This window comes from Pongo pygmaeus, chromosome 14 (genome assembly GCF_028885625.2).
Source record: "Pongo pygmaeus isolate AG05252 chromosome 14, NHGRI_mPonPyg2-v2.0_pri, whole genome shotgun sequence".
Classification (NCBI taxonomy): domain Eukaryota; kingdom Metazoa; phylum Chordata; class Mammalia; order Primates; family Hominidae; genus Pongo; species Pongo pygmaeus.
Genome location: NC_072387.2, coordinates 110,701,555 through 110,727,951, shown reverse-complemented (window position 1 = coordinate 110,727,951; position 26,397 = coordinate 110,701,555). Strand labels below are relative to the sequence as shown.

The 26,397-nt window shown below is 40.5% G+C and overlaps 1 protein-coding gene across 1 annotated transcript in view; it reads left to right on the top strand.

Annotated features, from left to right (window-relative positions):
- LOC129011368 (protein SET-like) overlaps window positions 1-25,972 on the top strand; it is a 46,422-nt gene extending 20,450 nt beyond the window's left edge. The window contains exon 5 of the mRNA XM_054446198.2: window positions 25,021-25,972. Coding sequence (XP_054302173.2) covers window positions 25,021-25,872 — 852 coding nt within the window. The 3' untranslated portion in view covers window positions 25,873-25,972. The remainder of the gene's footprint in view (window positions 1-25,020) is intronic.
- The last annotated feature ends 425 nt before the right edge of the window (window positions 25,973-26,397 follow it).

Here is a 26,397-nt window from a genome sequence, read left to right as displayed (position 1 = left end):
AAAATTCAGCACAATAATGGAAAACATAAATTTGATTATACTAAACATTTCATCTCAAAAACACCATAGATAAGAATGACAAATGACAAACTGAAAAATAAAATTGCAACTTCTTTAAAACAAAATGACTGTCAAATTTATAAAGGCTTCTAAAATTAATCAGGAAAAAACAACAATGTATCATAATAAAAGAGCAAATAATATGAATATTAAATGCCAGAAAAAGAAATGTCAGTGGCTCTTACACATATGACAATATGTTCAACTTCAATAATAATAAGAGAAAAGCAAATAAAACTTCATTTAAATATCATTCATTATCTCTCAAGCTTTTACAAATCTAAAGGTCGAAGTTGTAGATCACAAGGACATTTATATATTACTATGGAAATGCAAACTGGCATATCACTCTTTAGGGGAGATTTGGCAGTGTTTATCAAAATTGTACATTCCTTTATCCTTTGAACCAGCAAACCTATTTCAGAATCCTGGGAATCTATTCAAAGTTAAATTGACAAAAAATAGAAAATGACTTATGAACATTCATTTCAGCATTATTTTTTTTCTTTTTATTATTATTATTATACTTTAAGTTTTAGGGTACATGTGCACTATGTGCAGGTTAGTTACATATGCATACATGTGCCATGTTGGTGTGCTGCACCCATTAACTCACCATTTAGCATTAGGTATATCTCCTAATGCTATCCTTCCCCCCTCCCCCCCACCCCACAACAGTCCCCAGAGTGTGATGGTCCCCCTTCCTGTGTCCATATGTTCTCATTGTTCAATTCCTATCTATGACTGAGAACATGCGGTGTTTGGTTTTTTGTCCTTGCAATAGTTTACTGAGAATGATGATTTCCAATTTCATCCATGTCCCTACAAAGGACATGAACTCATCCTTTTTTATGGCTGCATAGTATTCCATGGTGTATATGTGCCACATTTTCTTAATCCAGTCTATCATTGTTGGACATTTGGGTTGGTTCCAAGTCTTTGCTATTGTGAATAGTGCCGCAATAAACATACGTGTGCATGTGTCTTTATAGCAGCATGATTTATAGTCCTTTGGGTATATACCCAGTAATGGGATGGCTGGGTCAAATAGTATTTCTAGTTCTAGATCCCTGAGGAATCGCCACACTGACTTCCACAATGGTTGAACTAGTTTACAGTCCCACCAACAGTGTAAAAGTGTTCCTATTTCTCCACATCCTCTCCAGCACCTGTTGTTTCCTGACTTTTTAATGATTGCCATTCTAACTGGTGTGAGATGGTATCTCATTGTGGTTTTGATTTGCATTTCTCTGATGGCCAGTGATGATGAGCATTTTTTCATGTGTCTTTTGGCTGCATAAATGTCTTCTTTTAAGAAGTGTCTGTTCACGTCCTTCACCCACTTTTTGATGGGGTTGTTTGTTTTTTTCTTGTAAATTTGTTGGAGTTCATTGTAGATTCTGGATATTAGCCCTTCATCAGATGAGTAGGTTGCGAAAATTTTCTCCCATTCTGTAGGTTGCCTATTCACTCTGATGGTAGTTTCTTTTGCTGTGCAGAAACTCTTTAGTTTAATTAGATCCCATTTGTCAATTTTGGCTTTTGTTGCCATTGCTTTTGGTGTTTTAGACATTAAGTCCTTGCCCATGCCTATGTCCTGAATGGTAATGCCTAGGTTTTCTTCTAGGGTTTTTATGGTTTTAGGTGTAACGTTTAAGTCTTTAATCCATCTTGAATTAATTTTTGTATAAGGTGTAAAGAAGCTTTCTACATATGGCTAGACAGTTTTTCCAGCACCATTTATTAAATAGGGAATCCTTTCCCCATTGCTTGTTTTTCTCAGGTTTGTCAAAGATCAGATAGTTGTAGATATGCGGCGTTATTTCTGAGGGCTCTATTCTGTTCCATTGATCTATATCTCTGATTTGGTACCAGTACCATGCTGTTTTGGTTACTGTAGCCTTGTAGTATAGTTTGAAGTCAGGTAGCGTGATGCCTCCAGCTTTGTTCTTTTGGCTTAGGATTGACTTGGCGATGCGGGCTCTTTTTTGGTTCCATATGAACTTTAAAGTAGTTTTTTCCAATTCTGTGAAGAAAGTCATTGGTAGCTTGATGGGGCACTTTAAAATCTAGATGTGCTTATCTTCATGGCCAGCCACCTGTTTCACTGCCAACACCACTGGGAGCTCCTCAGAGAGGCATCTGCATCCTTCCTTGTCCTGGGGGGTAGGCTGACCTCTATCCCAGTAGACCTGTATTAGTCCATTTTTATGCTGCTGATAAAGACATACCTGAGACTGAGCAATTTACAAAAGAAAAAGGTTTAATGGACTCACAGTGCCATGTGGCTGGGGAGGCCTCACAATCACGGTGGAAGGTGAAAGGCACATCTCTTGTGGTGGCAGACAAGAGAAGAGAGCTTGTGCAGGAAAACTCTCCTTTATAAAACCATCAGATCACATGAGATTTATTCACTATCATGAGAATAGCACAGGAAAGACCTGCCCCCTATGATTCAATTACCTCTCACTGGGTCCCTCCCACAACACATGGGAATTGTGGGAGCAACAATTCAAGGTGAGATTTGGGTGGTGACATGGCTTGGCTATGTTCCCATCCAAATCTCATCTTGAATTGTACGCCCATAATTCCCACATGTTGTGGGAGGGACCCAGCGGGAGAGAATTTAATTGTGGGGGTGGTTTCCCATACTGTTCTCATGGCAGTGAATAAGTCTCACAAAATCTGATGGTTTTATCAGGGGTTTCTACTTTTGCATCTTCTTCATTTTCTCTTGCCTCTGCCATGTAAGAAGTGCCTTTCACCTCCTGCTATGATTCTGAGGCCTCCTCAGCCATGTGGAACTGTAATTCCAATTAAACCTCTTTTTCTTCCCAGTTTCAGGTATGTCTATATCAGCATTGTGAAAACAAACTAATCCAGGTGGGGACACAGCCAAACGATATCAAGACCCTAGCAGTCTCTCAATTCTTTCAATAACCACTTGGTTTATGACAGTGAAACTGAGCACACCTCTCCTTGTCAAGGTGTGGTAAGTACAAACCTCTGTGCAGGTGCCAGTTAGAAGGAAATTAGATCCAGGGCTGATACAGACACAAAACTCCAACTCTGGTTCTTGAAAGTCTCCAGCCCAGAGAAGGACAATATCCTCAAGCAAGAAAATCAGAATGATAAAGTCTTATCCCTTAGGCCCTCCCAAAAATAATCTCACATTCGGAAGGGCATTGTTCACCAGCTGCCTTTACACAATGTCTAGCACCTTCCAAGTTTCTGTCTGCACAAATGCCCCGTGGAAGCTTCCTGGAGTTAGACCTCCTCACAGGGTGCCTTTCCTCAGCAAGATCAGGCAGCTAAATATAAATGAGGTCTCAGAGACCCTGAACCACAGATAGATACAAATCAATCTGAACTCTGGTTGGACTGATAAATAGGAATGTTAATTATATATATATTTTAATTTATTTTGACATGGAGTCTCACTCTGTTGCCCAGGGTGGAGTGCAGTGGTGCCATCTCAGCTCACTGCAACCTCCAACTGCTGGATTCAAGTGATTCTCCTGCCTTGCCTCCCAAGTAGCTGAGATCACAGGCACCCACTACCACGCCCAGCTAACTTTTTTTTTTATTTTTAATAGAAACGGGGTTTTACCATGTTTACCAGGCTGGCCTCGAACTCCCGACCTTCAGCGATCCACCCGCCTTGGCCTCCCAAAGTGCTGGGATTACAGGCATGAGCCACCGCACCCAGCCCAGGAATGTTAATTATACCAGCTCCTACTAAACTGTAAAGTCCCTGAGAATAAGACCAGGTCCACCTTGCTCACCACTGTGTCAACAGCACCTCTGGATGTGCCCAGCACACCACTAGCAATTAGTAGGAATTTGTTAAATAAATAAAATAATGAAGGAATGAATGCATCCTGCCTTATTAGGCTTCTGTGAATATCAAATAAGATCATGTATAACTTATAAACTTCACTTCTCTGCAAATAACAGCTAAAAATAAATTAGCTGTTATTGTTACTCTCAGAGGTCTCTACTGAACGCATGGTTTATCACCACAATTAAAATAAACCATATCTATAATAGAAATCATTCCCCAGAAAGAGTATATTTTTCTCAAATGATAAAAATTGAAGAAATTTCTTATTTTGAAAGGTTCAATATTTAAGTCACTTGCATACAGTAATAAATAAACACGTGTTATATTAAAGACATAAATACTATGTACAAAAAAGTTAACATTAAAATTAAAAGCATTTTCAATCTTTAGAATCAGTATGGAGAAATAAAGATGATAAATGTCATGAATAAAAAACTAGCCATAATTCTTCTCTCCTAAACAAACACATACATAAACACACCCCATACACAAGTCAAAATAAGAAATTCTGCAAGCCATTGTTAGATGCTACGAGCTGGGAAGCTAAATTGTTCTTTCAGAATGGAGCGAGAGATTACTAGAAGCAGCAAATAATGGCTACAATTAGCCATCTTTTAGGAGTGCAAACGGGTTATTAGGGAAAAAAAAGGAGGGGAATTAGCCATGTCCAGGAATCTCCCCAGAAACAAGCCATTCTACAGTGTGATGCAGAGAAACTTGACTGATGACTTGGGGTGTCCAGAAGTAGCCAATGTGAAATGTAACTAAAGTAAATTTAGCTGTCATCATAACTATGACACATAGGAAGTAAAGGACCCTTTACTATGACACATAGAAAGCAAAGGTTTCTCTAAGTTGTAAGAAATGTTATCACAAAAAGGAGAGTTGGGGCTTAGAATTTGCCAGCATTAAGCTGCACAGTTTCAGAAAGGAAAACTTTGTGCCTGATGGTCATTAGGTAGGTGGTGCTACCATAATGTAGAGAAAAAAAACCTCAGGCAGCCAACAGAATCCTCCACCAAAACATGCACTGATTCCATGCTCAGCAAGTGACTCTCTTGTGGCTAATTTCCTTCCCCAGGTTCCTTGATACTGGGAGAGTTCCCTAGATCTTTCTTCCTTCCTATGATGAAGGGTTTTTTCCTAGGGCTGATGCTTCTTGTGTAGCAGGCAATATTATCACATTCACACTCTCCTTCCTGGACAAACCACATGCCCAGTGCCTGGAAACCAAGGAACAGAGAGGCCACTTGTTGACATACAGCCAGACACTCAAGAGCAATTCATGCCTCTTTCCTTTACCTTCCGGAAGGAGAATGTCTCCTCTCCACGTTCATCCTGCTGGTCTAGGACTAAGATCTGGAATTGTTCCCAGATCAAAGGGGTTGGTTGTTGTGTGCTCAGAAGTGGGAGGTTGTGTGTGGTCTCCCCACTTCTAACCACTTGCCAGAGCTCTGACAAACACTCTATTCTGCCTCCTCCCTTGGCAGCCCAGCCTTGCTGAGATTTCAGGCTGAGGACAGCCTCTATTCACAGCAAATGTAGATTTCTCTCTGCTAGACAATTATTTAAGAGGCATTTTCCTTTAATTACAATAATTTCTAATTTCTGGCATATATTCTTTAAACCATAGCAGTAGGCATTTTCAAGGTGTAGGCAATCCCCAACTTACATGGATTGAGTTCTCAAACTTTGGGAATAAGTTATTTGAAATTCCTCATAGGAATTTAATTTAGACCAATAAGTAAAGGTAAATGAGACAGAAGCACCTTGTAACTTCAGAGGTGTCCAACAGAGGAAGGACTCTGTCTTGAGAGACACAGGACTTCCTGTCACCAGAAAAATGAGCAACCACTCAACAATGGAGTGCCCAGATTCCTGCAGTGGTATTAGCAGAACTTGAAGCAAGACAGGACAGAAGAGATGGCACCTGTGTACGTGCAAACCCTTGAAGAGAGAAAAGTTTTAAGTCCTTCTTTCTGTCTTACAGGGATTCCTAGAGAAACAGCATCTTTTCCTCTCTATGCTCCTAAGGGAAGAAGCCTTATTAAAACAAAATCCAAACCTTCAAAGTTAGCATTTAGGAAAAAAATTAAAACTCAAAATGGAGAGGGGTAACTGACCTATGGGATTGATCCTAATTTCTGAGTGCTCTTCCTCCATGACCTTAGCCACTGGCAGGAGCAGATTGCTCCCTAGAGGGATGTTTCCCCACTACTTGCTGGGTTAGCTTGCCATGGTTACCTTCTACAAGCTGAGATGAGCTAGATCATTCAAAGAGAACACAGATGATATGGGACCTGCCCAGTTTACCAAGTGCAGGTTTCTGATTCTACCACATTTAATCTCCCCTAGGTCTAGCAAGTCCTTTTCTAGTCTACCTACTAAGTAAGCTTTCACCAGAATAGCCATGAAGTGAACAGCTTTGGGCTCCCCTAGATATTCCCCTCCCCTGCCGGGTGTGTATCTGCCCATGATGCTTATTAGTTTGTTAGGGCTCGAATAAAAAAGTACCACAGACTGAGTGGCTTGAAAATTGAAATGTTTGTTTCATAGTTTTGGAGACTGGAAATCTGAGATCAAGATATCATCAGGGGTGGTTCCTTCTGAAAACCATGAGAAAAGAATCTGTTCCAGGTCTTGGCTTGTAGATGCCATCTTCTCCCTGTGTTTTGACATCATCTTCCCTCTGTACATGTCTGCATCCAAATTTCCTCTTTTTATAAAGACACCAGTCATATTAGGTTAGGGTCTACTCTAATGACCTCGTTTTAACTTAATTATCTCTGTAAAGGCTCTATCTCCAGAGACAGTCACATTCTGAAAGAGGGTTAAGACTTTGTCTTAGCCCGTTCTCCATTGCTGTAACAGAATACCTGAAACTGTGTCATTTAAAAAGAAAAGAGGTTTATTTTGGCTAAAGGCCCTGGAGGCTGGTAAGTCCAAGATCAGGCAGCTGCCTCTGGTTGGCTTCTGGTGAGGGCCTTGTGTTCACCAGAAATGTGGCACAGAAGCAGAACAGGAATCAGGCACACACCCAAAAGGGCAAAACATGAGGGGCAGCTTCACTTTATAACAACCCACTCTCACAGTAACTAATCCTGTCCTTCAAGAGCAAGAACACACTCACTCCCACAAGCATTAACCCAGTCCCACAAGAGTGGTATTAATCCATCTTTCAACCTAATCACCCCGAAAAGGCCCCATCTCCCAACACCACACCAGGGGCCAAATTTACAACACATGAATTCTGAAGGATACACTCAAACTATAGCAGACTTTAGCACATGAATTTAGAAGAGACACACTTCAACCCATAATAATGCTGAACCTAGGAGCCCTATCCTGGACTTCCTGACACATTCACACCTGGTAGAAAGAAAGGAAAACACAAAAGAGTGGTTTTCTCTCTGCAGCCTACTGATGGTACAGCATCCTTTCTAGTCACTGGGTGAGGAGAATACAGGCTTTTCCTCAGGACAACTTTTTACAATTAAATAGCCAAGCTCTCCACACAGGTTAGCAAGTCCAACAGCGCAGCCAGAGCCTTCATAAGGCAAGAATTTTTTATCTAAGTCAGCAAGAGAATGAGGTCCTCTTTTCCCCCAAAATAACCCACTAACCAAATAAGTCACATAAACACAAACCCCTTTCAATCAAAACTAAAAAACTAAATAAAAACTGAGACCTTAATTCAATGATGGAAATGGAGAGCTATCACGTGTATAGATGGTAACCTTTAATACCCAACTTGTTATTGATAACCTTGTCTCGCCCACTTATTGAGCTGGAAATTGTTGAGAGAAAAATATTGACAGGTTATAGACAACGCAGGCATCATAGGCTCATGGCCATGGAACGGAGTTCAGACATCACGCAGTTTAAGTCCTACATTCATACCTCACCCTAAACAGCTGTTGCTTAATGCTACTTGTTGTTGTTGTTGTTTTTGTTAATGTAGAGGTTGTTGTTTTTTAAGACTCATCTCCTTCCTGGAAAGATAAGTGCAAACCCAAAATTAGATACAGTTTCAACTTTTTGCTTTAACATTATTGACATATTTCTCGATGTATTTCAGCCAACATGCAACAAGAAATTTTCTCTCTTAACAATTGTCTTTGAATGTTCCCCTCATTTCTACCAGATTTCTGTCTCTGAAGGCTGAACCACAAGAATAAAACTTCCTCTAAAGATGGAAAGGCCAAAAGAGACTCAGAAAATCCCAGAGACAAGCAGGAAATATTCACAGTTTTAAGCAGGAGATAAGTGCAGGTTCCTCTTTAGAAGGTAGGGTCAGGTCTGATTCAACTAAGCAGTTATGTTTTTATCTGCCTGGATTATTGGAGTCTGCTGAGTGTTTCATTTGAATATATATACTGAAAAAATACATATACATACTGAATATATATATATACACACACACATTGAATATATATACTGAATATATATTTATATACTCTTCCCAATGGATGGAAAAAGTTTTAAGGAAACCTGAATAGTCCAAGTCATGTTATAGAGTCACTTAATTTCATATTGTTCAATCACCAAAACATCAAATCAGATGCAGACGAGAGAATACTACTACCTAGGAAGAAAAGAACACAGCTAGTCCACAGAGAACAGCACAAAGGGCAGAAAAGAGACTTCTGTGCTAGGCCCAGGCATGAGGATTCAGCCAAGAGACCAGAACAGCCATCATAAGACCCTCAACTTCCCATTTATTTCTATGCTCAATAACTGTAGGTGCTCAGAATCAAATTAGAATTATCCCTGGCTGTAACCAAACCAGGTATGTGGATTTTCTTTGTTTTTGTTTTTAAAATTTAAATTTTTTTAATAGAGACAGGGTCTCACTACATTGCCCAGGTTGGTCTCGAACTCCTAGATTCAAGCGATTCACCTGCCTCAGCCTCTCAAAGTGCTGGGATTACAGACATGAGCCACTGCACCTGGTCCCAAACCAGGTATCTGAACTGTATTTAACATAAACAATGTAGGGATCTAGTTATTCACTCTGTAAAAGAATTCTTTGCTTTAAACACAAGTACAAAATAATGCAACATCACTTTCAGGCTGATCTGGGAGGCATAACGTGAATCTAATCATGAGGAAACATCAGACAGACACAAAATGAGGAACATTCTAATGAAAAAAAGTGAGGGGGTGTCTTTAAAAATATCAATATCATGAAAGAGAACAGCTTCACATTAAAGGAGATTAATGACAAGATAACTAAATGTATATATAATTCTGGACTGACAGGTACTGAAATAAATAAGAAAATTCTATAGAATTTATTAGGTCAACTGAGAAAATCAAAATATGAATGGGGGATTACATACAAGTATCATGTCAATGTTAAATTTCCTCAAATTGATAAACTTACAATGGTTATGAGGATGTCCTATGTATCGCAGATCTAAATGTAAGCTAAAACTATAAAACCCTTAGAAGAAATCTTCATGAACTTAGATTAGACAATGGTTTCTTAGATATGACACCAAAAGCACAAGTGACAAAAGAAAAAAAGAGTACATTGGAGTTGATCAAAATGTAAAACTTTTATGCTTCAAAAGACACCACCAAGAAAGTGAAAATTCAACCCACAGAGTAGGAGAAAATATCGGCAAGCTGGGCATGGTGGCTTACAGCTATAATCCCAGCACTTTGGGAAGTCTAGGTAGGCAGATTGCTTGAGCAAACAAAATTAATGCAAAAATTAGCCAGGTGTGGTAGTGCAGGCCTGTAGTCCCAGCTACTCAGGAGGCTGAGGTGGGAGGATCACCCAAGCCCAGGGAGACTGAGGCTACAGTGAACCATGATCACACCAATGAACTCCAGCCTGGGTGACAGAGTGAGAACCTGTCTTAAAGAAAAGAAAAGAAAATATTTGAAAATCATGTATCAGATAAGGAATTTGTATTCCAAAAACATAAAGCACTCTTATAAATAACTCATCAATAAAAAGAAAAATAACCTAATTTTAAAACAACAAATAATTTGATTAGACATTTTTCCAAAAAAGATAATAAATGGCCAGTAAGTACATGAAGAGATGCTCAACATCATTCGCCATAATAAAAATGAAAATCAAAACCACACTGAGAAGCCAGGCACAGTGGCTCACGCCTGTAATCCCAGCACTTTGAGAGATTGAGGTAGACAGATCGCCTGAGCCCAGGAGTTTGAGACCAGCCTGGGCATCATGGTGAAACCTCATCTCTACCAAAAATACAAAAATTTAGCCAGACATGGTGGCGTGCACCTGTGGTCCTAGCTACTTGGGAGGCTGAGGTGGGAGGACCACTTGAGCCCCAAGAAGCAGAGGTTGCAGTGAGCTGAGATCACACCACTGTACTCCAACATGGGTGACAGAGCAAGACCCCATCTCAAAACAAAACAAAACACATTGAGAAACCACTTCACAGTCACTGGGAAGGTTATAATAAAAAAGATGGACAATACCAAAGTGTTAGAAAGGATGTGGGGAAATTGAAGAATTTGTGTGGCTGCTTGGAAAATTAGCAGTTCTTCAGATAGATAAGCACAGAGTTACCATATGGCCCAGGAATACCACTCCTAGGTATGTAGGTATGTACCCAAGAGAATGGAGAATGTACGTCCACACAAAAGCAGTGTGCAAATGTCCAGAGCACCATCACAGTAAGCAGAAACAAGCCAAATGTCCATTACCTGATGAACGGATAAATCAAATGGGTAGATCTGTACAATGGAATATTACCCAGCCATGAAAAGAATGAAGTACTGATACAGGCTACAACATGGGTGAACCTCAAAATCAAAGACACAAAACACCACGTAAGCCCAGGTGAGGTGACTCACGCCTGTAACCCCAGCACTTTGGGAAGCCGAGCATGCAGATTGCTTGAGGTCAGGAGTTCAAGACCATCCTGGACAACATGGTGAAACTCCATCTCTACTAAAAATACAAAAATTAGCCAGGCGTGGCATGGTGGTGCATGCCTGTAATCTCAGCTACCCAGGAGGCTTCACCATGGACGTTAGCCCTGGACTTTCAGGTGAGAGTCTCTCAAAGTTGCTGGCCAGCCTCAAAGCAAATACAGAACCAAAAATAAGTGCTTTGGAAATGTAATCTTTGGGGAACTCTTAATTGTATGCTGGTTAATAAGTTGGCCTAAAATCTCTTCTCACTATGGCTAAATGGTCATATTGAAAGGAAATGTTACAATGAAATGTTTTTGGAGCATATAATTTTAATGCATATTTTATGTCACTCCATCCTAACTTACAATGATGTAATTCTCAGAAGATAGAAAGCAGATACTATATTCATTCTTTGTCTTTGGATCACCAATGCGATGGCATCTTTATGAATATTTATATCTTTCCAAATTCCACCTGACTGCCATGAAGTACAAACAATTCAGCTTTGTATCAAGCTGCATAGACTAGGTAACTTGATATTGATGTAGAACCATGACAAAGTCCAAGTATCAGACCTCGTAGTTTGCCTGTCTTTTCTGATCTGAAAACCAGGGAATATCATGAGTATAAAGATTGTTTCACCTTCCCCGAGTTGGAGCTTTGGAACATGGGAAATACGGACAGAATAGGAGAAGGTAACTAGAACAGAGATCAACAAAGCACAACTCGGACAGCCAAAGCCTGCCCACAGCCTGCTTCTGTACAGGTTTTGACATGTTTAACCATCATAAATGAACAAATAATATACCACAGAGACGGTCTAGGGACAGCCAAGCCTACAATATCTGCTATCTGGCTCTTTACAGAGGAAGACTGTCAACCCCTAAACTAGAGTGTCATAGAATAAAGGTGCAACCCAAATTCCCTCTGCTACAGATAAAGTTGATGCCACTCATATTTCCAAAGTGAAAAATTGTATCAACTCACCTAAACAGATGGGATAAAAGGACTACCGGGAGATAGGTATATGTAATAGTCATTAGCTATTGACAATCTGTGTCATATTGACAGTTGGTAAATTGCACATAAAAAGATGTTATAGAGGGGAGGGGAATCTCCCCCACCACACCCCACCAAGAGACATCATATTCCTCCCTCATCCTAGTTGTAGCAATCCTGTGGCCACTTGAGAAAACAGCCCCTTGTCACCTGACTGTTTCCTTTTCTGCAAGCAGATGTCTCAGATGGAAGGAACACTCTATGCTTTGGTAAAATCCCTGGCCTCTTGGGATTCTCCAAACACCATGACAGTTAGCTCTACAGCCATTTGTCTACTTAAGTGCTCTGAACTGAAAGGAAAATAAAACATCTCTTGTCTCTCCAAAGGCCAAAAGATTAAATCCTGGTATAGACACCTAGGTTAACTCCAAAGTTGCCTGGGATACTGGAGATTTATCTTCTTAGATGTAAGGTGTAAAAGCCAAGTCAGTTGGGGCTACCAGGCACCTGAGGAGATTTTATTTACATGGCAAAGGCTGGAGTTAGGATTTCTGCCCTTTATGTTTCCAAAGAGAGCCTTTCAGAAGGCAAGAGGAGTGGCTGCCTCCTTCCCTTTGTAAGCAGAGCAAATAGTTTTTCCTACCCCCTCACCTAGGGAATGTCCACTACTTCCGTGGGGAAAATTCCCATTGTCACTTATGTGTCACCCAGGGGTAAGCACTGGGGCAAGGGGGTGACATGTTTATTATTTACTGAGCTGTAATAAGAAATCTTGTCTCTGATCCATAATGCCGTTGTATTCAGGATAAAATTAATAAAGATGAAGATTAGAAACTCAACTGATGCCGAGGCAGGTGGATCACCTGAGGTCAGGAGTTCAAGACCAGCCCAGCCAACATGGTGAAACCTCGTCTCTACTCAAAATACAAAAATCAGCTGGGCATGATGGCACACGCCTGTAATTCTGGCTACTCGGGAGGCTGAGGCAGGAAATCGCTTGAACCCAGGAGGCGGAGGCTGCAGTGAGCCGAGATCATGCCATTGCACTCCGGCCTGCGTGACAGTGAGACTCTGTCTACAAAAAAAAAAAAAAGAAAAAGAAAAAGAAATCCAACTGACACCTTTTAACTGTCTCTGTTTCAGTAATTTTATTCAATTTCCAATATAATGAGTCCAAAAAGGACCAAGTTTCTGCCCTTACTACTAACTTTGATATTTACTCAGTGAAAAAGCCCAAAGCAAAGATGGTTTGGTGAAACATCATAGATCTAAAGTTTCCTATCCCATTGTAAAGAACCTTTATTCCCCTCTAGGTTTCCAAGATTTCTAACATAAAGATTAATATAATACCAACAATCTTGACAGCAATAGGGTTTTTTTTTTATTTGTTGCTTAAATATGAGCATTATGGTATGTTCCAGGCCTTCCCAGTCTGCTGGGAAGGGCCAAAGCTATTGAAAAATATAAAAATAGTGACATGGGAATCTGGAGGCTAAACTTCCACTGGAAAAAAGTCCTCACCTAGGGATTTTTAAATGCTACTTTAGTTTTATTTTCAAATAATGCTTTCCTTTCTCTGAGGAAAATTAGAAACCAAGACTAGGTAAATAATTACAGAAACATTATCTAAATATTCTTTGTGTCTCTCCAGAAAAAAAAAAAAAAAAGGACTATGAAACACAAAACACTAGGTTTTTGGTATTGGCATGAAAGTCCATGAGGGCAGCAATGAAGATTCTCATGTGTTTTCTCAAACTGATGCTATCTTTGGGTCCTATTAGGTTCTTTAAGCCAAAGGCCATTGGGAGCCAAAACTCATAGTCCCCACCTGTGCTCAGCCACCTCCAACTCTCCAAAGTGGACACATGAAAGCATTTTCCTTATTCCAAAGTTAACAAGGATCTTTCTGAAACTGAGATGAGGTCTTCCTGAACCTTTGGCTGTATTAATAACCACTATGACTTTTGGGGTGCCGGCTCTGTGCCAAGCCTTCTAAGCTATGATATTTCTAATCCTCCTAACAACTGGCTGAGATAGTTATTATCATTCTTATTTTATAGAGGAGAAAACTGGGGATAAATAACTAATATTGATGAGTAAGAGCATGAGCTAAGATTGGGATAAGTGGCCTAAATCCATACTTTTTCCTCCATATCCCTTTTGTTTGGAAGTTTTATGGTTAGAATACCACCTAGCCAAACCAGGTGAGGCTTATTGGCTTCTTGTGTATGTTTGATTGTTTAGGATATATAATTTTTAGGATATTTAATTGGTGACACATCTATAATACAGCCATTCAAAACTTGGGGGATCTAACATAGAATGAAATTTACTTTATGACAAAGCACCACTGAGCAGCAACAATAGTGGGGCAATAAATGGTGGCAGGTCAGTTGCACAGCCAGATGGGGAAAAGTGAATCTGTTCTTCTACCTCGCCTCATATAGAAAAAACCTTCACATGTGGATCTAAATGTGAAAAGCAAAACATTACATTTGTAAAAGATAACATAGAAGAGTATACTTATTGCTTTGAGGTAGGAAAACTTTTTTTTAAACAGGACACAAAATGTTCTAACTAAAATAAAAGAATTGTATTTGATTAAGAGAATTAATAAATCTCAATTAATTCTGACCCATTTTTATTAATCAATTAATAAGAATTAATAAGACATTGCAAAACACAAATTCTTAAATGAGTTGAATAGGCTTTTCACAACAGGATATTTAAGTGGTCAATAAATATATCAAACGAAGTTTAAATTTCTTAATCGTAGCATAAATAAATAAAATACTGGCAAACCAAATCCAGCAGCACATCAAAAAGCTTATCCACCATGATCAAGTGGGCTTCATCCCTGGGATGCAAGGCCGGTTCAATATACACAAATCAATAAACATAATCCAGCATATAAACAGAACCAAAGACAAAAACCACATGATTATCTCAATAGATGCAGAAAAGGCCTTTGACAAAATTCAACAACACTTCATGCTAAAAACTCTCAATAAATTAGGTATTGATGGGATGTATCTCAAAATAATAAGAGCTATCTATGACAAACCCACAGCTAATATCATACTGAATGGGCAAAAACTGGAAGCATTCCCTTTGAAAACTGGCACAAGACAGGGATGCCCTCCCTCACCACTCCTATTCAACATAATGTTGGAAGTTCTGGCCAGGGCAATTAGGCAGGAGAAAGAAATAAAGGGTATTCAATTAGGACAACAGGACATCAAATTGTCCCTGTTTGCAGATGACATGATTGTATATCTAGAAAACCCCGTTGTCTCAGCCCAAAATCTCCTTAAGCTAATAAGCAACTTCAGCAAAGTCTCAGGATACAAAATCAATGTGCAAAAATCACAAGCATTCTTACACACCAATAACAGACAGAGCGCCAAATCAAGAGTGAACTCCCATTCACAATTGCTTCAAAGAGAATAAAATACCTAGGAATCCAACTTACAAGGGATGTGAAGGACCTCTTCAAGGAGAACTACAAACCACTGCTCAAGGAAATAAAAGAGGACACAAACAAATGGAAGAACATTCCATGCTCATGGATAGGAAGAATCAATATTGTGAAAATGGCCATAGTGCCCAAGGTAATTTATAGATTCAATGCCATCCCCATCAAGCTACCAATGACTTTCTTCACAGAATTGGAAAAAACTACTTTAAAGTTCATATGGAACCAAAAAGAGCCCACATTGCCAAGTCAATCCTAAGCCAAAAGAACAAAGTTGGAGGCATCATGCTACCTGACTTCAAACTATACTACAAGGCTATAGTAACCAAAACAGCATGGTACTGGTACCAAAACAGAGATATAGACCAATGGAACAGAACAGAGCCCTCAGAAATAATACCTCACATCTACAACTATCTGATCTTTGACAAACCTGACAAAAACAAGAAATAGGGAAAGGATTCCCTATTTAACAAATGGTGCAGGGAAAACTGGCTAGCCATATGCAGAAAGCTGAAACTGGATCCCTTCCTTACACCTTATACAAAAATTAATTCAAGATGGATTAAAGACTTAAACGTTACACCTAAAACCATAAAAACCCTAGAAGTAAACCTAGGCAATACCATTTAGGACAAAGGCATGGGCAAAGACTTCATGTCTAAAACGCCAAAAGCAATGGCAACAAAAGCCAAAATTGACAAATGGGATCTAATTAAACTAAAGAGCTTCTGCACAGCAAAAGAAACCACCAACAGAGTGAACAGGCAACCTACAGAATGGGAGAAAATTTTTGCAATCTACTCATCTGACAAAGGGCTAATATCCAGAATCTACAAAGAACTCAAACAAATTTACAAGAAAAAAACAAACAACCCCATCAAAAAGTGGGTGAAGGATATGAACAGACACTTCTCAAAAGAAGACATTTATGCAGCCAAAAGACACATGAAAAAATGCTCATCATCACTGGCCATCAGAGAAATGCAAATCAAAACCACAATGAGATACCATCTCACACAGTTAGAATGGCAATCATTAAAAAGTCAGGAAACAACAGGTGCTGGAGAGGATGTGGAGGAATAGGAACACTTCTACACTGTTGGTGGGACTGTAAACTAGTTCAACCATCGTGGAAGTCAGTGTGGCGATTCCTCAGGGATCTAGAACTAGAAATACCATTTGACCCAGCCATCCCATTACTGGGTATATACCCAAAGGACTATAAATCATGCTGCTATAAAGACACATGCACATGTATGTTTATTGCGGCACTACTCGCTATAGCAAAGACTTGGAACCAACCCAAATGTCCAACAATGATAGACTGGATTAAGAAAATGTGGCACATGTATACCATGGAATACTATGCAGCCATAAAAAAGGATGAGTTCATGTCCTTTGTAGGGACATGTATGAAACTGGAAACCATCATTCTGAGCAAACTATCACAAGGACAGAAAACAAAACACTGCATATTCTCACTTATAGGTGGGGATTGAACAATGAGAACACTTGGACACAGGAAGGGGAACATCACACACCGGGGCCTGTTGTGGGGTGGGGAAGGGGGGAGGGATAGCATTAGGAGATATACGTAATGTAAATGACGAGTTAATGGGTGCAGCACACCAACATGGCACATGTATACATATGTAACAAACCTGCACGTTATGCACATGTACCCTAGAACTTAAAGTATAATAAAGATATATATATATATATATATATATATATATATATATATATAAAGAAAATGTTAATGTCTAGCAATGGTGAACCTTTGCATATGACACAACAATTCCACTTCTAAGATCTGTCCCATAGAAATACTAAAGAACTACAAAAGACATATACAAGAATGTTAGGTACATACACTCAAAACACTCAGATTTGAATACTCAGAGCCAAAACTGGAAACCACCCAAGTGTCTGCCAACAGTAGAATTTGGAAGTAAATTTTGGTATATTAGTTCAATGGACTATTATACAGCTATGAAAATGAATGAACTACATACAACATAACAAGCTCATAAACAATCTTGAACAAAAACCAATAATATAATTTAATAGTATATCATTTTATTCATGCAAAGTTCAAAAACAAGCCAGAAAAAAAAAATTTGTGGCATTGAAACCAGGATTTTGGTTACTTTTAGAGAAGAAGATGAAGGTAGACTAGGAGAGGGCTTCTAGGGTACTAGGAAGTTTCTGTTTCTTGATTTGGGTAAGGTGGTGTTATGATCTATACACATATATATATTAGTTTTCATCCAGTTCCTGGCTCATAACTCATATAGCCCTTGTTAGCAGTCTTTTGTTATAATGTTGGGTGTGTCAGGCCTCAGGAAACAATCTCTCCAACCTTCTCCTGCTCTTCTTTCACCTGGCCCAATCAGGACTCTAATCTTCCTTTACTATCTGATTGTGAGTCATGAGACCCAGCCTAGAGAGGGTCCCACCCAATACCATGGGAAAAGGAAAGCTGACGCCTAGAAGCTTCCTTAAAAACCCAAGAGGACTGGGTTCAGACAGCTTCTGGGTAGCTGAATACTTGCAGGTTCCTGTGTAACTGCCTACTGGATTCACCTTGCCTGTTGCCTAGACAGAACTGATTTATCAAGACAGGAGAATTGCAATAGAGAAAGAGTAATACACACAGAGCCGGCTGTGTGGCAGACCGGAGTTTTATTACTCAAATCAGCCTCCCCGGGCATTTGGGGATCAGAGTTTTTAAGGACAACTTGGTGGGTGGGGGGAAGCCAGTGAGCCAGGAGTGCTGATGGGTTAAGTAGGAGATGAAATCATAGGGAATTGAAGCTGTCTTCTTGTGCTGAGTCAGTTCCTGGATGGGGGGCAGATGAGCCAGTTAATCAATCTGGGTGGTGCCAGCTAATCCATCAAGTGCAGGGTCTGCAAAATATCTCAAGCACTGATCTTAGGAGCAGTTAGGGAGGGTCAGAATCTTGTGGTCTCCAGCTGCATGACTCCTAAGCCATAATTTCTAATCTTGTGGCTAATTTGTTAGTCATACAAAGGCAATCTAGTCCCCAGGCAAGGAGGTCTGTTTTAGGAAAGGGCTATTATCATCTTTATTTTAAACTATAAACTATAAAGTTCCTCCCCAAGTTAGTTCAGCCTATGCCCAGGAATGAACAAGGACAACTTAAAGGTTAGAAGCAAAATGGAGTTGGTTAGATCTCTTTCACTGTCTCAGTCACAATTTTGCAAAGGTGGTTTCATCTGGAGGGTGGTGCATCCAGGGAGGGCATGGAAGCTCCATGCCCCTTTGCCCATACCTCGCCCTGCACATCTCTTCATCTGTATCTTTTGTAACATCCTTTATAATAAACTGGTAAACCTAAGTAAGTGTTTCTCAGTGTCCTGTGAGCCATTCTTGCAAATTCGGCAAATCCAAAGAAGGGGTCATGGGAACCTCAACTTGAAGCCTGTCAGTCAGAAGTTCCAGAGGCCTAGATTTGCAGCTGGTGTCTGAAGGGGTGGTCAGAGGGAGTCTTGGGGGCCTGTGGGATCAACGTGTGGGATCTGATGCAACCTCCAGGTAAACAGTGTTGGAATTGAATTGGAGGACACCCACCTCCTGTTCACTGCATGGTGATGGGGCAACCCCCACACATTTGGTCACAGAAGTCTTGTGTGTTGATTTTGATAGTGTGAGAAACAGAGGAAAAACATGTTGTGAGAGTTTTTTCCTGAAACAGGTGAAATTTTAAATTTGTGACACTTCTCCAAGCTATACACTAATAATTTGAGCACTTTTTGATAGCTATGTTATTCTTCAGGAGAAGGTTTATTAAAAACAAAAAGAAGACTGGGCACAGTGGCTCACGCCTGTAATCCCAGCACTTTAGGAGGCCGAGGCGGGTGGATCACCTGAGGTCAGGAGTTCGAGAACAGCCTGACCAACATGGAGAAACCCCGTCTGTACTAAAAACACAAAAAAAAACACAAAAAATTAGCCGGGCATGGTGGTGGGCGCCTGTAGTCCCAGCTACTTGGGAGGCTGAGGCAGGAGAATGGCATGAATCCGGGAGGCGGAGCTTGCAGTGAGCCGAGATTGTGTCACCGCACTCAAGCCTGGGCAACAGAGTGAGACTCCATCTCAAAAAAAAAAAAAAAAAGCAAATAGCTATGGCATAAGTAGACACACATTATAAACAGGAAGTGAGTGGGGGACAAACAAAGACGAAGAGAGAGATAAGGACAGAGGCAAGGCCACCGGGAATCAGTGTGACTTGGAGAATGAAGTCAAGAGCCAACATTAGAAAGTAAAGGAAGAGGCCGGCACAGTGGTTCACGCCTGGAATCTCAGCACTTTGGGAGGCCGAGGCGGGTGGATCACCTGAGGTTGGGAGTTTGAGACCAGTCTGCCCAACATAGTGAAACACTGTCTCTACTAAAAATACAAAGATTAGGGAGGTGTGGTGGTGTGTGCATGTAATCCCAGCTACTTGGGAGGCTGAGGCACGAGAATCACTTGAACCAGGAGACAGAGGTTGCAGTGAGCTGAGATGGTGCACTGCACTCCAGCCTGGGCGACAGAGCGAGTCTCCATCTCAAAAAAAAAAAAAAAAAAAAAAGTGAAGAAAGCAAAAGAGAGAAAGGAAATGAAATACAGGAAGTAGTAATGACTGAAGAGAGGAAATTAAGCCAAAGGCTCAAGCAAAGTTGGTTTTTAAAGATAAAAACCAAATGTATCTGGAAACCAAGAAGATGGAGGTCCCAACCCGCTGATGAAGGAAATTAGGAGTAGGTGGCTGGATAAAGGAATCGTCATTTATTGAGGGCTTACTCTATGTCAGACACTGTTATTAGAGAACTTCAAGTGAAAAAGGAAAAAGAAAGCAGAAGAGAAGAGCAGTTTTGCTTTTCCAAAATGATCAGGCTGCAGACCGAATCTATGAAGCCTCAAGTGTTCATCATCTACACAGCTAGGGTGTCAAGCTGAGTCAAACTTGTTACCATAAATACAGCAAAAACCATCTTGTCTATAAGATGTACACAAGGGACCAGCTGCCTCTGAAGTAGCTTGGGGCAGACTCCTCTCGTAAGGGTTAGATTCATTTGCTCAGGCTGCTATAACAAAGTACGACACACTGGGGGACTTAAAACAACAGAAATGTATTGTCTCACCATTCTGGAATCAGGTGTCAGCAGGGCCACTCTCTCTCTGGTGGTGCTAGGAGGGAGCTGGCCGTGCCTGCTGCAGCTTCTGCTGTTTGCCCACAATGTCTGACATTCTTTGGCTTGTAGATGCCACTCCAAGCACATGGCCGTTGTGAAAGGAAAATCTCTTGGGCCCCCAAAATCGCTAAGTAAAACTCAAGCTGGAAACCATTTAGGACAAACCTACCTTTCATGCTATTAAAAGTTATTCCTCTGCTCACTGAGATAGATGCCTATCTGATTGCCTCCTAAGAAAGGCTCATCAGAAACTCCGAAGAACGCAAGTGTTTGTGTCTCACTTACCTGTGACCTGGAAGCTCCCTCCCAGCCTCCTGCCTTTGCTTCAAGTTGTCCCACCTTTCCAGGCCAAACCAATATAGTTCTTACATATATTGATGGATGTCTCATGTGTCCATAAAATGCATAAAACCTTGGGCACATGTCATCAGGACTTTCTGAGGCTGTGTCACAGGCGCGTCCTCAAGCTTGGCGAAATAAACTCTCTAAGTTAACTGAGATCTGTCTCAGATGTTCTGGGTTCACACCATCTTCTCCCTGTGTGTCTTCACACAGCCATCTTCCAATATGACACGAGTCACATTGGATTAGGACCCACTCTACTCCAGTAGAACCCCATCTTAAATTACATCTGCAACTGCCCTATTTTCAAATAAGGTCACATTCTGAAGCACTGGGGGCTAAGACTTCAATACATCTTTTGCCGATGAGACAAAATTCAGCCCATAACCAGGGTACATACCAGGTTGCAACAAACCAATAGCCAAACCTTCTTCTAGGAGCAGTGTAAGTGGTACATGAACCCAGAGTTTACTCCCTGAGTCACGCTGAACTGCATGTCCAGGTGTCTCTAACCTAGAGTACATTTTAGTATCCAAAGAGCCAGGACCCAGTGCATCCAAGAGGTAGACAAGGCAACTCACAAGCCAACCCAATTTTGTGTATTCTTGTGTTGCAGTTGCCATGGCTGCAATATACAAGGCTGTACATTGCATATTGTATACGCCTACACATGGCTATATAACAGATGATCCCAAAACTTCATGCTAGAAAATACTACAATTATGCTACACATTCTATGGTCATTAATTTGGACAGTCACATTGGGGACAGTTTATCTTTGCTCACTATGCTTGGGGCTTCAGCTGAAAGACTAAGAGGTTGGGAATGAATCACCTGAAGGCTTATTCACTCACAGGTCTTGTAGCTGATGCTCAGACTGTCAGCAGGAACAATACATTGCTCCTCCACATGACCTACACTCCCTTATAAATGGTGCCTGGGCTCCAGGGATGAGCATGCTGAGAAAGTGAGAGAGAGAGACAGACAAACAAGAGAGCGACTATGTAATGTCATATTGCCCTTTTATAACCTAAACTCAGAAGCCATGCAGTGATAGAGTCTGTCTGTATTTAACATTTTGATATTTTGTTTATCATGGAGTTTTTGCATTAACTTTGATTTTTTTAATATTATGTTAAAATATTATTTCTTTTGTGAAAGGAAAATCTCTTGGGCCCCCAAAGTCACTAAGGAAAACTCAAGCTGGAAACTGCTTAGGGCAAACCTGCCTCCCATGCTATTCAAAGTTATTTCTCTGCTCACTGAGATAGATGCATATCTGATTGCCTCCTTTGGAAAGGCTCATCAGAAACAAAAGAATGCAACCTTTTGTGTCTCACCTGTCTGTGACTTACAGGCTCCCTCCCAGCTTCCTGCCCTTGCTTCAACACATCCCACCTTTCCAGACAGAACTAATGTGCTTCTTATGTATATTGACTGATGTCCGTGTCCTCCCTAAAATGTATAAAACCAAACTGTGCCCTGACCACCTTGGGCACGTGTCTTCCTGAGGCTGTGTCACAGCATGCCTCAACCTTGGCAAAATAAACTTTCTAAATAGACCTGTCTCAGATGCTCTGGGTTCACAATTTCTATGACTGAGTTTTTTAGTCTCCCCTATGTATGGCATCCAAGGAGAGAGAATGTTTCACTCATCTTACCCTAGTCCTGTCCTGTCCGGTGTCTTTTCTCCCATATTCTATTTGTGGAGGTCACAAAATCCTGCCCAGCTTCAAGGGGAAGGGAAAAAGGCTGCAGCTGTCAATGCGCCCCAAAAATATTACTGTGGCTACTTTTGGAGAATACAATCTGCCACACCTTGCAATAAAGCAACTCTAAGGAATCTGACTTGTTTGACAAGTACAATAGCTAAATTGATTCCAGGATCCAAAAGAGCAACATGTCAAGACAAATATCCACAAAATCTTAGAATTTTCCACAGCCTTGTCTTAGTAAAATTTTTACTGACTTATAGGACGGGCGCAGTGGCTCATGCCTGTAATCCCAGCACTTTGGGAGGCCAAGGCGGGCGGATCACAAGGTCAGGAGATCGAGACCATCATGGCTAACACGGTGAAACCCCATCTCTACTAAAAATATAAAAAATCAGCCGGGCGCGGTGGCAGGCGCCTGTAGTCCCAGCTAGTCCGAGGCTGAGGCAGGAGAATGGCGGGAACCCGGGAGGTGGAGCTTGCAGTGAGCCGAGATCGCACCACTGCACTCCAGCCTGGGCAACAGAGCGAGACTCTGTCTCAAAAAAAAAAAAAAATTTTTTTTACTGACTATATTGTTTTTAAAAAGTCATCATTTCCTTAGATGTTCTATTACAAAGCAATGATCACTAGAGTAATGGCCTTGATAAATATTTGCTGAATTCATTTGAATTGAAAATCTTGTGTTTGGGGAAAACATTTCTTTCAGGCATTATGAAATATTAAAAAGGAAAATCTCCCTTTGTTGTCTGGGAAAATATCATAACCACTGTGATTTACCAGGTAACATTATACATATCATAAAAACAAATAAATCCCAAGAACTTTATTTGTGTTGGTAAAGATAAAAAGGCAAAACATGACTTTTCAACAGGACTTCCAGTGGTTCTCTATTCAGATGCCTAACTATGTGAGAATTGGAGATAGTGTGAAAAATAACATCTCCCACGCATTAGACACATTTTAAAGTCATTCTGTTGCTTTAGAATGGAATTCTCTTGTCATTTGCTATTTATAAATCAAAAAAGTTGAGTTTACAACATTAACAGAAGCAAAATGTTCCTCGGTAGTTTAAGAAAGAGGAGAAAAAGAATACTGAGGAAACAAATAAACTTGAAAACCATCCTAAGCAAAATACTTAAGAGCTTAAGTTTTGTCTGTGTGTCAAGAACTGTGAAGGGTATGAGATTTGACCCTGTTTGAAAGCTAACAAGTTAGTCTGCCACCATTTCATGGAGGCTGGTAGAAGACACAAAATCTCCGGGTCAGCAACAAAGGAGAGTTTTTACTCAAAGCAGGAGCAGGAATTGGAATATTGGCATTTTAAGTCAGCTCCCCAAGCTCCAAATCCCACAGGGTGATGTGAAGAGGGCCAGATGCCACTTGCACATGTAGTGGGTTATGTTTCTTGAGAAGAATGCTGAGTTTAGGGAATCCGAATGGGCAATAAGCATGCCTTCCCTCTGTTCCACAGGGAGACACCATCTCTCTTTTCCAAGACTGTTCACCATACAAACATCCTTGAAAAAGATAATCAGAAACAAAGAGCAGGCCAGGCGCGGTGGCTCACGCCTGTAATCCCAGCACTTTGGGAGGCTGAGGTGGGCGGATCACCTGAGGTCAGGAGTTCAAGACCAGCCTCGCCAACGTGATGAAACCCCGTCTCTACTAAAAATACAAAAATTATCTGGGCATGGTAGTAGGTGCCTGTAATCCCAGCTACTTGAGAGGCTGAGGCAGGAGAATCTCTTGAACCCGGGAGGCAGAGGTTACAGTAAGCTGAGATCACACCACTGCACTCCAGCCTGGGTGACAGAGCAAAACTCTGGCTCAAAAAAAAAGAAAAAAGAAAAAAGGAAATATGACTTAGAAGGTGGAAATATCTTTCCTGTGCACTTTAATATGGTAGCCTCTAGCCAATTAAATGTAAATTAATTAAAATTAGAAACATTTAAGATGTTTCCATTGCATTAGCCATATTTCAAGTACCCAGTAGCCACATGTGGTTATTGGATACCACATTGGACAGCACAGATATGGAACATTTCTACCATCACAAAAAGTTATTCTGGATAGCCCTAAATATAATTCAGTCAGTCAGCCACAAAAATGGAAATATAGACACAATTCGGTTATCCAACCATGTTTATTTAATTCTTCCATATGCCAGGGGAAAAAATGTTATATTGACTTTGTTCCCTATAGTCTTAAAGTCTACAGTAAAGCAAGGAAGACAGAGCTTATTAAAATAATAAATAAATACAATAGTTAAACAAGTTATTGCAATTAAAGGAGACCGGACTTAGTATGGAAGATCTGGAATAAGTTTCCTGGAATAAGAGATATTTAAGCTCAGACTTTAGTTAGGTTAAAAAAATATATAAAGGAAGGAAGGGTGTTCAGCCTGCTTCTGGACGAGCGAGGAGACTAGTGGTCTGGTTCTGGGACTTCCCTAACAGTATGGCCCCTAACGCCAGTCTCCACTCCCGCCTCAAAAGAAGAAACCAAGACCACCTCCTGCTCTGGGACCGGAGGAGACATCGGCCTCTGCAGGCTTGCCGAAGAAGGGAGAAAAAGAACAGCAAGAAGCGATTGAACACATTGATGAAGTACAAAATGAAATAGACAGACTTAATGAAGAAGCCAGTGAGGAGATTTTGAAAGTAAAACAGAAATATAACAAACTCCGCCAACCATTTTCTCAGAAGAGGTCAGAATTGATCGCCAAAATCCCAAATTTTGGGGTAACAACATTTGTCAACCATCCACAAGTGTCTGCACTGCTTGGGGAGGAAGACGAAGAGGAACTGCATTATTTGACCAGAGTTGAAGTGACAGAATTTGAAGATATTAAATCAGGTTACAGAATAGATTTTTATTTTGATGAAAATCCTTACTTTGAAAATAAAGTTCTCACCAAAGAATTTCATCTGAATGAGAGTGGTGATCCATCTTCAAAGTCCACCGAAATCAAATGGAAATCTGGAAAGGATTTGACGAAACGTTCAAGTCAAACACAGAATAAAGCCAGCAGGAAGAGGCGGCATGAGGAACCAGAGAGCTTCTTTACCTGGTTTACTGACCATTCTGATGCAGGTGCTGATGAGTTAGGAGAGGTCATCAAAGGTGATATTTGGCCAAACCCATTACAGTACTACTTGGTTCCCGATATGGATGATGAAGGAGAAGGAGAAGAAGATGATGATGATGATGAAGAGGAGGAAGGATTAGAAGATATTGATGAAGAAGGGGATGAGGATGAAGGTGAAGAAGATGAAGATGATGATGAAGGGGAGGAAGGAGAGGAGGATGAAGGAGAAGATGACTAAATAGAACACTGATGGATTCCAACCTTCCTTTTTTTAAATTTTCTCCAGTCCCTGGGAGCAAATTGCAGTCTTTTTTTTTTTTTTTTTGTCTTTTTTTTTTTTTTTAACTCTTGTGCTCAGTCACCCAGTTCTTGAAGTCTCTTTTCTCTACTCCATGGTTCTCAACTTCTTTGGGGGGAAATACCTTGAGCAGAATCCAATGGGAAAAGAGTCTCTACCCTTTTCTGTTCGAAGTTCATTTTTATCCCTTCCTGTCTGAACAAAAACTGTATGGAATCAACACCACCGAGCTCTGTGGGAAAAAAGAAAAACCTGCTCCCTTCGCTCTGCTGGAAGCTGGAGGGTGCCAGGCACCTGTGTAGTAGTGCATAGAATTCTAGCTTTTTTCCTCCTTTCTCTGTATATTGGGCTCAGAGAGTACACTGTGTCTCTATGTGAATATGGACAGTTAGCATTTACCAACATGTATCTGTCTACTTTCTCTTGTTTAAAAAAAGAAAAAAAAAACTTAAAAAAATGGGGTTA